The 12,529-nt window shown below is 38.5% G+C and overlaps 1 protein-coding gene across 5 annotated transcripts in view; it reads left to right on the forward strand.

Annotated features, from left to right (window-relative positions):
* Positions 1–12,529, forward strand: part of SUCLG2 (succinate-CoA ligase GDP-forming subunit beta) — a 515,982-nt gene that overhangs the window by 67,600 nt on the left and 435,853 nt on the right. For all 5 annotated transcript variants that reach the window (XM_070776340.1, XM_070776337.1, XM_070776338.1 and 2 more), the window contains exon 2: positions 1,498–1,639. In XM_070776340.1, the coding sequence (XP_070632441.1) occupies positions 1,498–1,639 (142 nt within the window). The remainder of the gene's footprint in view (positions 1–1,497; positions 1,640–12,529) is intronic.

Below are 12,529 nucleotides of genomic sequence, written 5' to 3' on the forward strand. Positions count from 1 at the left end.
TGAAAGCTACTGGCTCCACGTGGTAAAGCCCTGTGGACCTCAGTTTGTGGTCTGTGTGATGTTGCTCAGTCACTCACCGAGGCCCTTGCCTGGTGTTTCTAGGAAGCGTGTCAGGTGATCTTCCACCACCACTTGTGATCTTCCATCACAAGACTGGATCACCAGTCTTGTGATCCAGTTGTGTGATTGATTTTTTGGTTGGTTTGTGTATTAATGGCATTGTTATCTTACCTCCTGTGAACAGTGGTTCCTTTGTATCATAGCCCATGGATAGAAATGAAACTAAGTATGTTTATTTTTTCTTTTCTTTTAAAAACAAGTCTTATGAATTTAATGGGCTTCCCTGATAGCTCAGTTGGTAAAGAATCTGCCTGCAATGCAGGAGACCCCGGTTCAACTCCTGGATCGGGAAGATTCTCTGGATAAGAGATAGGCTACCCATGCCAGTGTTCTTAGATTTCCCTTGTGGCTCAGCTGGTAAAGAATCTGCCTGCAGTGCAGGAGACCTGGGTTCTTTCTCTGGTTTGGGAAGATCCCTTGGAGAAGGGAAAGGCTACCCACTCCAGTATTCTGGCCTGGAGAATCCCAAGGACTGTATAGCCCACGGGGTTGCCAAGAGTCAGACACTACTGAGTGACTTCAACTTTCACAAATTTAATAGATAATGTTATTGATCTTATTGGATAGAATGAGAAGAGTTTTTTCATGCCATTCTATCCTTTGATCCTTTTCTTTCAGTACAAATGAAAGCTTACTGATCAGTGCGTAATGGAAGACAACTTTCACATGATTCTTAAGCAGTTACTTTAATATACAAATTGCAGTTTTTAGGAATTAGTAACTTAATTAATGGTGACTATTTCAGGTTACTATACTCAACTTTGGTGAGTTGGAGATAATCTCATTAAATATGTAATGGAATCCATTAAAAACCACAATAAAGAAATGGATTAGTCTGTGGCCCATTGACCTCAAAGAGTTAAAACAAATTTCCTGAGTTACCTTAATGTTTAATGATGTATATAGTTATTTAATGTTGTGAACTTTGTTTGGAGTGGAGACAGGGAAAAGCATATGCTGTACAACAGAGTCCTTAACAGTTTTAAAGGTAATTTTTAAATAAAGTCCTTATGGACTCACAGGCAGCTGCAGAACTAGTGCAGCAGTCCCATGTCCTCTTCACCCAGTGTCCCCTCATGTTGACATCTTACATAGTTTAATATCAAAATTAGGAAATTGGCCTTGACTGAGCTACGACTGAAGCTCCCCTATTAACTAAATTTAGACCTTATTTATTTGGGTGTATGTGCAGTTGTCCTTAAAAGTTTTGATTAGAAAAACAAGCATGGAGAATTCATTTTATATATATATTTTTTGCTCCTAAGATTTCTGTTGCTAACTCATGTTTGAGGGTACCTATTAGATTGGCCCTACCGGTTGACTGTTACTTTTCTTTCTGTTTTAAGTCTTCTTATCTCTTTTCCCCAATTTCTCTAGGTGGTTCAATTAACATCCAGAAGATGGCTGAACCTGCAGGAATACCAGAGTAAGAAATTAATGTCTGACAACGGAGTGAAAGTTCAAAGATTCTTTGTTGCCGACACTGCCAATGAAGCTCTGGAGGCTGCTAAGAGACTAAGTAAGCTAACTCATAATGGGTGGAATATGCTTGCCAAATTAGTGAATTCACAGGTAGTGGTTTCCCACTAGTTAAATTTCTCAGTTGCAGGTTATAGTAACAGTGACAGGTACAGTGGAGAACTTTGAGTTGTAAGGGCAAAATGCCCAATTAAGAAAGCTTTATTCTTTGACATGAGACAGAAACATATGTGGTACCACTCTATAGTAATTTTTCCATGTTTCTCAGCCACCATTTCATCTAGTTCTCTTATCTGTGGTTTAGTGGCTGTGAGAAAATTGGTTGAAGGGTATAAAGTGTCAAAGAGAAGCCTGTTGGAGGGCGAGTCAGGAAAGACAGTTGGCATCCTTCATTAAGCCTCTGAGAACATGGGGAAAGTTCCCTCTGAGTGACTGGAGGAGAGAAAGGGAAGAATCTGCATTTCGAAATCCTGCTGAATTTGGTTTAGTGTTTTGCCCTTTGATTTATCAGCTCTATAACTTTGCGTAAGTACTTTTTCTTTTCTGTGCCTCATTTTGTTAGTCTGTAAATCAAGGCTAATGTGTTTACCTCCCAAAGCTATTTAGAGCCTTTAAGGGAGCCTTTAAGGGAGACTGCATGGAGCTTCCCTGGTGTCTGAGTGGTAAAGAATCCACCTGCCAGTGCAGGAGGCACAGGAGAAGTGGGTTTGGTACCTGGATTGGGAAGATGCCCTGGAGTAGGAAATGGCATTTCTCTGCAGGTTTGGTCCCTGGATTGGGAAGATGCCCTAGAGTAGGAAATGGCAGTTCATTCCAGTATTCTTGCCTGGGCGATCCCATGGACAGAGGAGCCTGGCAGGCTACAGTCCGTGGGGTTGCACAAAAGTTGGACACGACTTACCAGCTAAACAACAACAATAAGGGAGACTGCACACTAGTATGTGGTAGAAAATCCAGTTCGTTTCCCTAGTTACGGATTGAGAAATGAGGACTCAGACTTTGATGTTTTCAGTGAGCATTCCTTTAGCGCCATGTAGACTCTCTTGTTGTTGGTCTGGATAAGCACCATCCATTAGAAATTTGAGCCCCACAAATACTGTTAAATTTTCTAAGTCACCTTAGTAAAGGTAAAAATAAATAGGTGAAACAAATTTTAATAATATATTTTGTTTGCCCCAGTATATCCAAAATACTATCATTTCAAAATATAATTAATATAAAACAGTTTTCAAGGGGTTATTTTATATTCTTTTCTTGTGCTCGGTTGAGTTCAGTTCAGTCGCTCAGTCATGTTCGACTCTTTGCGACCCCATGAAGCGCAGCACACCAGGCCTCCCTGTCCATCACCAACTCCCAGAGTCCACCCAGACCCATGTCCACCAAGTCGGTGACGCCATCCAACCATCTCATCCTCTGTCGTCTGCTTCTTCTCCTGCCCTCAGTCTTTCCCAGCATCAGGGTCTTTTCCAATGAGTCAGCTCTTCACATTAGGTGGCCAAAATATTGGAGTTTCAGCTTCAACATCCGTCCTTCTAATGAACACCCAGGACTGATCTCCTTTAGGATGGACTGGTTGGATCTCCTTGCAGTCCAAGGGACCCTCAAGAGTCTTCTCCAACACCACAGTTCAAAAGCATCAATTCTTTGGCACTCAGCCTTCACTGTCCAACTCTCACATCCATACATGACCACTGGAAAAACCATAGCCTTGACTAGATGGACCTTTGTTGGCAAAGTAATGTCTCTGCTTTTGAATATGCTATCTAGGTTGGTCATGGACAGGGAGGCCTGGCGTGCTGCGATTCATGGGGTCACAAAGAGTCGGACATGACTGAGTGACTGAACTGAACTGACTGACTGAGGTTGGTGATAACTTTCCTTCTAAAGACTAAGCGTCTTTTAATTTCATGGCTGCAGTCACCATCTGCAGTGATTTTGGAGCCCCGCCAAGATAAAATCAGACACTGTTTCCCCATCTATCTGCCATGAAGTGATGGGACCAGATGCCATGATCTTAGTTTTCTGAATGTTGAGCTTTAAGCATTTTTTTTTACTGTCCTCTTTTACTTTCATTAAGAGGCTCTTTAATTCTTCTTCACTTTCTGCCATAAGGGTGGTATCATCTGCATATCTGAGGTTATTGATATTTCTCCCGGCAATCTTGATTCCAAGTTGTGTTTCTTCCAGCCCAGTATTTCTCATGATGTACTCTGCATATAAGTTAAATAAGCAGGGTGACAATGTACAACCTTGACATACTCCTTTTCCTATCTGAAACCAGTCTGTTGTTCCATGTCCAGTTCTAACTGTTGCTTCCTGACCTGCATACAGGTTTTTCAAGAGGCAGGTCAGGTGGTCTGGTATTCCCATCTCTCTCAGAATTTTCCACATTTTATTGTGATCCACACAGTCAAAGGCTTTGGCATAGTCAATGAAATAGAAATAGATGTTGCTAATGCTCACAAATCTGATTTATATATTACTTCTCCAGGACATCTCATTTCACGTTGACCACATTTCAGGTGCTTGAAAGACACATGTTGTGGCTACCCTGTTGTACAGTACAAATCTGGACACTAGAAAGATGTGTCTGTGCATTCTTTGGTTGCAACCTTGGAGAGCAGTTGTTTCCCATTAAAGAATAAAGAATAGAGCATCTGCTCACTGGCATTGCCCAGGCAGCTGTAGCAGAGTTTGAGAGTACAAAACAGAGGCAGGCTCTGTATTTCAATTTTTCAATTTTCTTTGCTCTTTTAAGAGTAAGAAGTGAGGTACTTCAGCTAGTACTTGTTGTTTTACCTCCCTTTCAGAGTTCCCCCAGGTGCTTAAATGCAGCTCCTTTATTATGTCAATTGAAATATATATGTATTCTTTCTTTCAACAAATATTTATTGTCACCCACATGTTGTAGGCACAGTGGATGCAGCTGTGGAGGATGAGCGAGCCCCGTTTCTCCTTTGAAGTTGCATTCTAGAAAGAAATGGATTTGTACTTTTCAGATGTTAAATGTAGAAACTGAGAGCAGTTTATATTTTAAGAAACAAAAATTGGTTTTATTTTCAAGAACTATCAAAATTGTTTTTTATGGTGGAAAAACATTAGACCTACACCTGGGTGAGAGTGCCTCAGTGAACTGTGGTAATAGACTCAGTAAAGTTAGTATTGCAACATCTTTACATGAAAGGGTCATTTTTGTTTTATACTCTTGTGGTTTGGGGATTGGATAATGAGAGCAAGAAATGTAAAGTTCAGATTGGTCTTTGCTCTACATTTCCCCCATTATTTCCTCAAATGTGCTGACTCACTAGTAGTCCAGGTTGAAGAATCTTTCTTAAGGGAATTCGAGAGGCCAACTGATTACTTCCCACCCCTTTAAGTGGAGCACAGCTAAGAGGACTTATCTTTCAGATTTTCATAGAGATGTGGAGTTAACTAATTGGCTTCTTAGCCATGGATTTGTTTTATAAGCATTTATTTAGCCACCACTTTGTGGTTGGGGCTTGTATACTGTGTCAGACAGGATTTTGCTCTGGAGGAATTAACAAGGTGATTTCCAATGCTAAGGGAGGGAAAGAAATGAACAGTGAAGCAAGCTTAAAAGAAAACTAAAATTCAGAAATGAATATCACCTTTTAAAGAAGGCATTGTGGTACTTGAAGTGTGATTTTTAAAGAAAATGAAACTGAATTGAAAATGATGTGGCTGTATGTGTGCCTTGGCCAGTGCATACCCGTGATAATCCTTAGATGAGGTGGCCACAGGAAGGCCTCCCTGTGATCTGCTTAGAGCTAAAAGGGAGTTTAGAGAACTTACAGAGCGCCTCATTTGCTGCACGAATGAGTAATCCTCCTCTTACTCAGTGAGTAGTTTTGGTGGAAGGAAGAGCCCTGATTTTTGTTGTTTAATAGATACTTTTGATCAGAACAGTAATTTATAGTATTGGAGGAGGAGGTGGTACCAATTCTAGTTGATAAAAATGAAAGAAGTTAATAGTGAAATGAAAGGAAGTGTGCACATCACTGAGATAGTTTGGAGAGAACAAAACAAGAAGAATCTGGCAAAATTCCATAGTGTTTATGTTCTTATCAGTGTAAATTGATAAGCATCAACAGCACAATTGAGAGATTCACCAAATAAATTTGAAGTTAAAGCTGGATCACACATATATGTTCCTGATTGTCCTGAAAGTAGGACCTCTGACTTATAATTACAGTATTTTAATGGGGAAAAATTATGTAGAAGAATAATGTGTGTAACATGCAATAAGCACTCTATAAGATAGTACTGTTGCCATCAAAGGTGACAGCAGAGGCATGTAGTTCTAAACGGTTCACTACTGTCATGAGGTAAGGTCACAGACATATCAGAGACCTATGATAATGAGTATTTTGTTGATTGTTAAGTTCAGAGAGTTCATATTATAGTTTGCAAAGTTTGTAAGTGACTGAAATGTATTAGCTTACCTTTCTGCTTTATTGATATTTGGATATGTTTTGAAATAAAATGATATTTTGTAAAATATTAATATTTTGAAGATAAATATTGATATTAGCCATGTCTGTGATTTCCATTGTAATCTCTGTGTGGATCAGCTCACAAATCTCTTTGTGTTTAAACTCACGCTGCTGGTTTTCTGTTTGCTATCCACTTATGGTGGTCTCCTTCTTTCCTGGCCCACATGGAGCTTGTCATCTCTTGGTTGCTCTGAACCCATTCTCCCACTTAGCTCTTCCTACTTACCCAGCTGAGATACCCCTGTGTCATCTTAAAGGCTTCTCATGTCTGTCATATTCATGCATTTGCCAAAGCCTGCAACTTTTAGCTCAGTATTGTTATTTTGCTAAAGGAGCTAAACAGGTAAGAAAAGGTGAAAAACAGCTAATGATTGACAAAGATGGGATTTTTACCCAGGCAGATTAGATTTAATCTCCTCCTCAAACATTTTTGCTCTTTGCTAACTTGATGATGTTGTTCTTAGGAGGTTTTAATAGATCGATCAGCATTTTTAAGATAGAAAATGCATATTAATAAAATTAGAAGATTGAATTAAAACTAGATGTGGCAGGTTCTAAGACAATTTATAGAAACTATAATCTTCAGATATTTTATTAATGATTCATTTTGTTGTATCTATTTGGAAAATAGAACTTTTTGCTGTATAGTAATGGAAATCTTGTTAATTTGAACATTTGTTTCAAATGGGTAATACAAACCTTTTGTTTCTGAAACAATTAATAACAATAAGATATTGAGTGAGACTCTCATTTTCTTGCACAGAAAATGGACTTGTGTCTGATTAAGGAGTAAATTTGGTTCAGGGAAGTAAATTTTTAATATATGGATAATATTCAGTTCTGCAGCATTTTTTATGAGCTACCTTTTATAATCACGCTTTCAGGAAGGAATTTTTTCCCTTGTGTGTAATTTTCTCAGGAGACTTATTAATTATACAAATTTCTCCTGTATGGATTGCATTTAATGTATACAATCAGCAAATAATTACAGAATACCTACAGTGTGCATGACTAATTTCTGTGTTGTCTTTCAGTTCACTTTAAAAATGAAGACTTACATATCTCACATAACTCTAAACTCTTAAAGGCCTGTCTTAAAGGAGATGTTTATAAAAGAAAAGATGAAACTTACTTCAAACCACCACTTGTTAGTTTTTGGAATCTCCACAGTTGTTGCTTTTTTTTTTTTTAATGCTTTTATTTATTTGTTTGTTTTGTTTTTGGCTACGCTGGGTCTTTGTTGCTACACAGGCTTTTTCTCTAGGTGTGGCAAATGGGGGCTTCTCTCTAGTTGCACTGCATGGGCTTCTCATTGTGTTGGCTTCTCTGGTTGCAGAGCACAGGCTGTAGGGCTCGTGGGCTTCAGTGGTTGCAGCTCACAGGCTTCAGAGCGTGGGCTCAGTAGTGGTGGCGCATGGGCTTAGTTGCTCTGCAGCATGTGGGATCTTCCCAGATGAGGGATAGAACCCACGTCTCCTACATTAGCGGTGAATTCTTTACCACTGAGCCATCAAAGAAGCTCTTCCCTCCTACAGTTTATTAATTATTCCATTCACGTTGATACAAGACTTTTGATATTTGATTAAGCAGGAAGATTGTATTTTGCAAACTCACAGTTTTATTTTTTGCCAGGAAAGAAATTGAAATATGAATAGAGAAAGTAATCTTTTCTGAGCTAATGACATGTATCCTAAAATGGAGATAAGGAGCTCTTATTGAACTCTGCTAGCTTTGAATTGCTTTCAGCTCCAATGTATTTCCGTTTGTCAATATGATAACTTATTCTTTTCTTTTATATAATCACATCCTAAAGCCTGGTGAATTACTTATACCATTAAGGGATTGTATTTTATATAAAAAGGGAACTACTGTCCATTGACTATAGATTGACATGTACTGTTTATCCTGTAGGCAATTAAATACATTATAAGACTCCTTGTTGCTTTGTCATATCTGATTATGTGGTGAGGATCTCACACAAAGATCTTAAACAACCTCTGTCTTGAGATGGTAGTCATTATGTTGTTATAACGACAGGTGAGGATAACACTGGATGCTCCGTAGTAAATCTTTTTACCACTGTATCAGCTGTCCACTATTTTGAATCTGCAGTCAGGAATGCAATTGCAAGGGTGATGGCAAATATAGGGCATTAGAGGTTAAAGCAGTGTCTGTTTTCTGGGAATCATGGTGGTGAGTCATCCAGACCGAAGGTGTTTATGGTAGGTTCTGAGGCATAGTGAATGTTCAATAAATATTATTGTTGCTCACAAAATTTTCTTTCTTTTTTTTGTTGCTCACAAAATTTTCATTTGCCCATGTTTACTTAGAAATGCTCCCTAAAGGAGCATCTGAATTAATAATAAAAACTGTCCCTGACTATGTTTATTAACACTATGTTTATCCCATTCAAAAAAGTAGAGCCTTTAGTGATATTTCCTACTAAATATATTTTGTAAAGAGATCCCCCACTTTTATAAACTGTTCTTTTCTATTTTTCCAGAGACTGTACATATAAATGGGCTTGTCTGGTCATCTCCTTAGAATTCCTCTTTGCTAGAATATCTTTTCCTGGTTATCTTGTGCTGTTCGGTGAATAAAAGCAGCAGGAGACCCATTGAGCAAAGGGTAAGATCAGGACAGGTTGTGGGCAGGCAGGGTTTATGGGAGTGAACATGAAGCTTCCTGTCAGTTTCCTTAGAGAAACAAATGAGAACAGAGCTTTGAAAGTCAGTGCCTCAACTTGATTTTTGTCTATATAATAAGGTAAGGATTAATTCTTCTCACATTTTAACCAATAAAAATAATACTGGTGGGATTTAACTTTGGCCTCTTGCCATGTTCCTGGTATCATGGTGAGCATTTTGCAAGTGCAATATCATGTCCTCATCTAAACCAAAGGGAAGGCTTTCCTTTAGGAACTGGTTCCAGATATTACTGGATCCTGTGTGTCAGTGATTGTGTATCCACGGTGACCAACAATTTCATTCAGTCTTTTCAATGTGTTTTTACGGAGTTACTTATTAATTTGTTCTTTAAAGCTACCTCGTTGTGAATGAACAAAGAAGTTATGGGCATTATCTCATTTTGCATGTCTTTCCTATGAATAATTTGTGCCTGGGGTCTTTGACTCACCCCAGGGTATGTTATGAATTCTAAATGTCCAGAGGGTACTTTGTAGGGGGTTGTAAATGTAGAAAAGCTTTGCCTAGGGTACATTGGCATAAAAGCTATCTTCTTATTATCTATCTATCTGGACATACTGGTCTTTTAAAAGAAATCTTAAACATAAACGAAATCACTGCAGTGGAGACTGCAGCCATGAAATTAAAAGACACTTGATACTTGAAAGAACAGCTATGACAAACCTAGACAGCGTATTAAAAAGCAGAGACATCACTGCCTTCGTTGGCAGTGGGAAGATCAAAGGAGATCAAACCAGTCAATGCTGAAAGAAATTGACCCTGAATATTCATTGGAAGGACTGATGCTGAAGCTGAAGCTCCAATACTTTGGCCACCTGATGCGAACAGCTGACTTGTTGGAAAAGACCCTGATGCTGGGAAAGATTGAAGGCAGGAGGGGAAGGGGACAACAGAGGATTAGATGGTTGGCTGGCATCATTGACTCAATGGACATGAGTTTGAGCAAACTCCGGGAGATAGTGAAGGACAAGGAAGCCTGGTATACTGCAGTACATGGCGTTGCAAAGAGTCGACATGACTTAGTGACTGAACTGAACTGAAACATAAACAGATAAATCTCTTCTGATTATCAAAGGAATATTTTGATTTTGAAACTATGAAAAAGCACAAAGACCTATAGTCTCATTACCCAGAGAGAACCTGCTTTAATATCCACTTATTTCCATTTTTCTTCTGCATTCATTGAGTCAGCAACATTAGTTTCTGTGCACAAATTTACATAAATATAATTGACAGAGAATGTTTGTTTTTAACTTTAGAAAAACACTATGCATATAGTTTTGTGTCCTACATTTAAAAGTCCACATAATAACATAAGCATGACCTAAATGTTAAATAATGTTTTTCATAAATATTATTGTAATAGTTGTAATCCCTAGATTGACTGTTTCCTATTGTGACTTAGATTGTTTTTTCTATGTTTGCATGTTAGGGAATGCTAACTTAAAACTGCCCAATTCTTGATAGATTAATATAGTAAGGAGTTTTTAGTCACATATGGGTTCAGTATGGTGTTCCTGCTGCTACTGCTGCTGCTAAGTCGCTTCAGTCGTGTCCGACTCTGTGCGACCCCATAGATGGCAGCCCACCAGGCTCCCCCATCCCTGGGATTCTCCAGGCAAGAACACTGGAGTGGGTTGCCATTTCCTTCTCCAATGCATGAAAGTGAAAAGTGAAAGTGAAGTCGCTCAGTCGTGTCCGACTCTTAGCAACCCCACGGACTGCAGCCTACCAGGCTCCTCCGTCCATGGGATTTTCCAGGCAAGAGTACTGGAGTGGGGTGCCATTGCCTTCTCCAATGGTGTTCCTGGTTTGCCTCTAATTGGTGACTCACAGATTGAGACTCCTTCATCATCTCACTCTGGCCTCTTCAACACATGTTTCTCAAAGACGACCTGAGGATTGTGTCTGTTCCAGCCACAGTAAGAAAGAAAAAGAGCTTGGAGTGTTGTGTGTGGAGATTGCATGGACTGTATCACGTTCTATTGGCTGAAATTCATCAGATGGTCACAATGAACTGCAGGAGAGGCTGGGAAATACAGTCCCAATGTGTGTGAAGGAAGAAGAGGAAATGGGTTTGGTGATCATGGTAGTGGCTTCTGGAGCTTTTAGAATTTGGGGGAAATTTGTTTCTTTGCTTCTTGACTTAGAACCAGCATGGACTGTACAGACAAGACATCATCCCAGGTCTGCTTTGATTACCTAAGTCACAATTTGCTTGACTATAAAATTGAGGCTAATGATACATGTGTTAAGGACTGATTTGGATTAAAAAATAGAAAGGCAAACATAGTACATACCTCATTTACTCACTGATTTACCTTCTTTCCTCCCCCCCTTTTTTTTGATCTGAACTGAGTGAATGTAAGCCATCATAAAAGGCATATAATAACAGCTATTAAAAGCATCAACAGCAGATAAAAAAATAACAATGATCAGTGCCTTTGCAGTAACACCAGAGTGTTTACCTATACTTATTGCATAGCTCATCAGATGATTTGGTAATGAATATATTACTTGTATACTGTTGGTTGATATTTTTCTAGGGAGACGAAAGTATGTGAAGTCAAAAGTTGCATAATTTTGAAAGAAAATGAAAGATATTCTTTCTTTACATTGCAGCAGAATAAATATTACCTAAGGCATTATTCTTTTAAGATGCTACTCTATTCCCCAAGGTGGTTGTACAGGTGTTGACAGTGTTTAACAGCTGTTCATAAATAGTACTAAGACTCCACTTGAGTTTTCTAGGTTACTTACAAAAAGGTCAGGAATGGAATTGAAAAAACTTAAAAAAAAATTTCTTGATCTACCTTAGTATACAAACTAGATGAGTAAATAAGCTACCTCAATTATGTATCTTTTTTTTCCTTTCATTCTGCATGGAACAAGCTAACGGATTTGTGAGTCCATTATTTTTCTCAAATTAAGTGTGGGGCAAGTATTATAATTTTTTTGTCTTTAAGCTTTTATTTGAGCAAATATACCAGTCACTTCAGTATGGAGGAAGAAGAAGCAGATGGGATGTGGATAACAGGGGAAAAATAATAATGCTAAAAGTATTTGATATGCAAAAATCAAACTGTTCGCAGAGTCTTCAGGTGTGAGATGTAAAACAGCTTTATATAAACTAAAAAACAGCTTTATATAAACATATTATCTTTCTAGGTAACCTTACTCAGAATCCCTTACTACTCTTTCCTGTTTGTGGGTTCACAACAACCAGAAGTTCCTTTCATTTCCTTGTTTACTGAGTGTTTTTTTAAAATCATTAATTTATACTGATTACTGTCATGCATTTTCTGCACCTGTGTGGAGCATCACCTGTAATATTATCCTATTAATCCATGTATTGTGGCTTGTGTGAATGCTCAGCATGTCCAGCTCTTTGCGACCCCATAAACTGTAGCCTATTAGGCTCCTTTGTCCATAGGATTTTCCAGGCAAGAATACTATTGAGTTACCATTTCCTCCTCCAGAGGATCTTCCTGAGTCAGGGATTGAACCTGTGTCTCCTGCAAATCTCCTGCATTGCAGGTGGATTCTTTACCAGAGTCACTGAAGAAGTTTTAATTCATGTTTTTTTCTTTATGAGTTATTAATGTAGTGAATTATTTTGATTGATTTTTGAAGTTTGAATCAGACTTGCATTCATAGAATGGGACCTGCTTGGTTAAGGTGTATTATCTTTTATTTATTATTGAATTGTGT

This window comes from Bos indicus, chromosome 22 (genome assembly GCF_029378745.1).
Source record: "Bos indicus isolate NIAB-ARS_2022 breed Sahiwal x Tharparkar chromosome 22, NIAB-ARS_B.indTharparkar_mat_pri_1.0, whole genome shotgun sequence".
NCBI lineage: Eukaryota > Metazoa > Chordata > Mammalia > Artiodactyla > Bovidae > Bos > Bos indicus.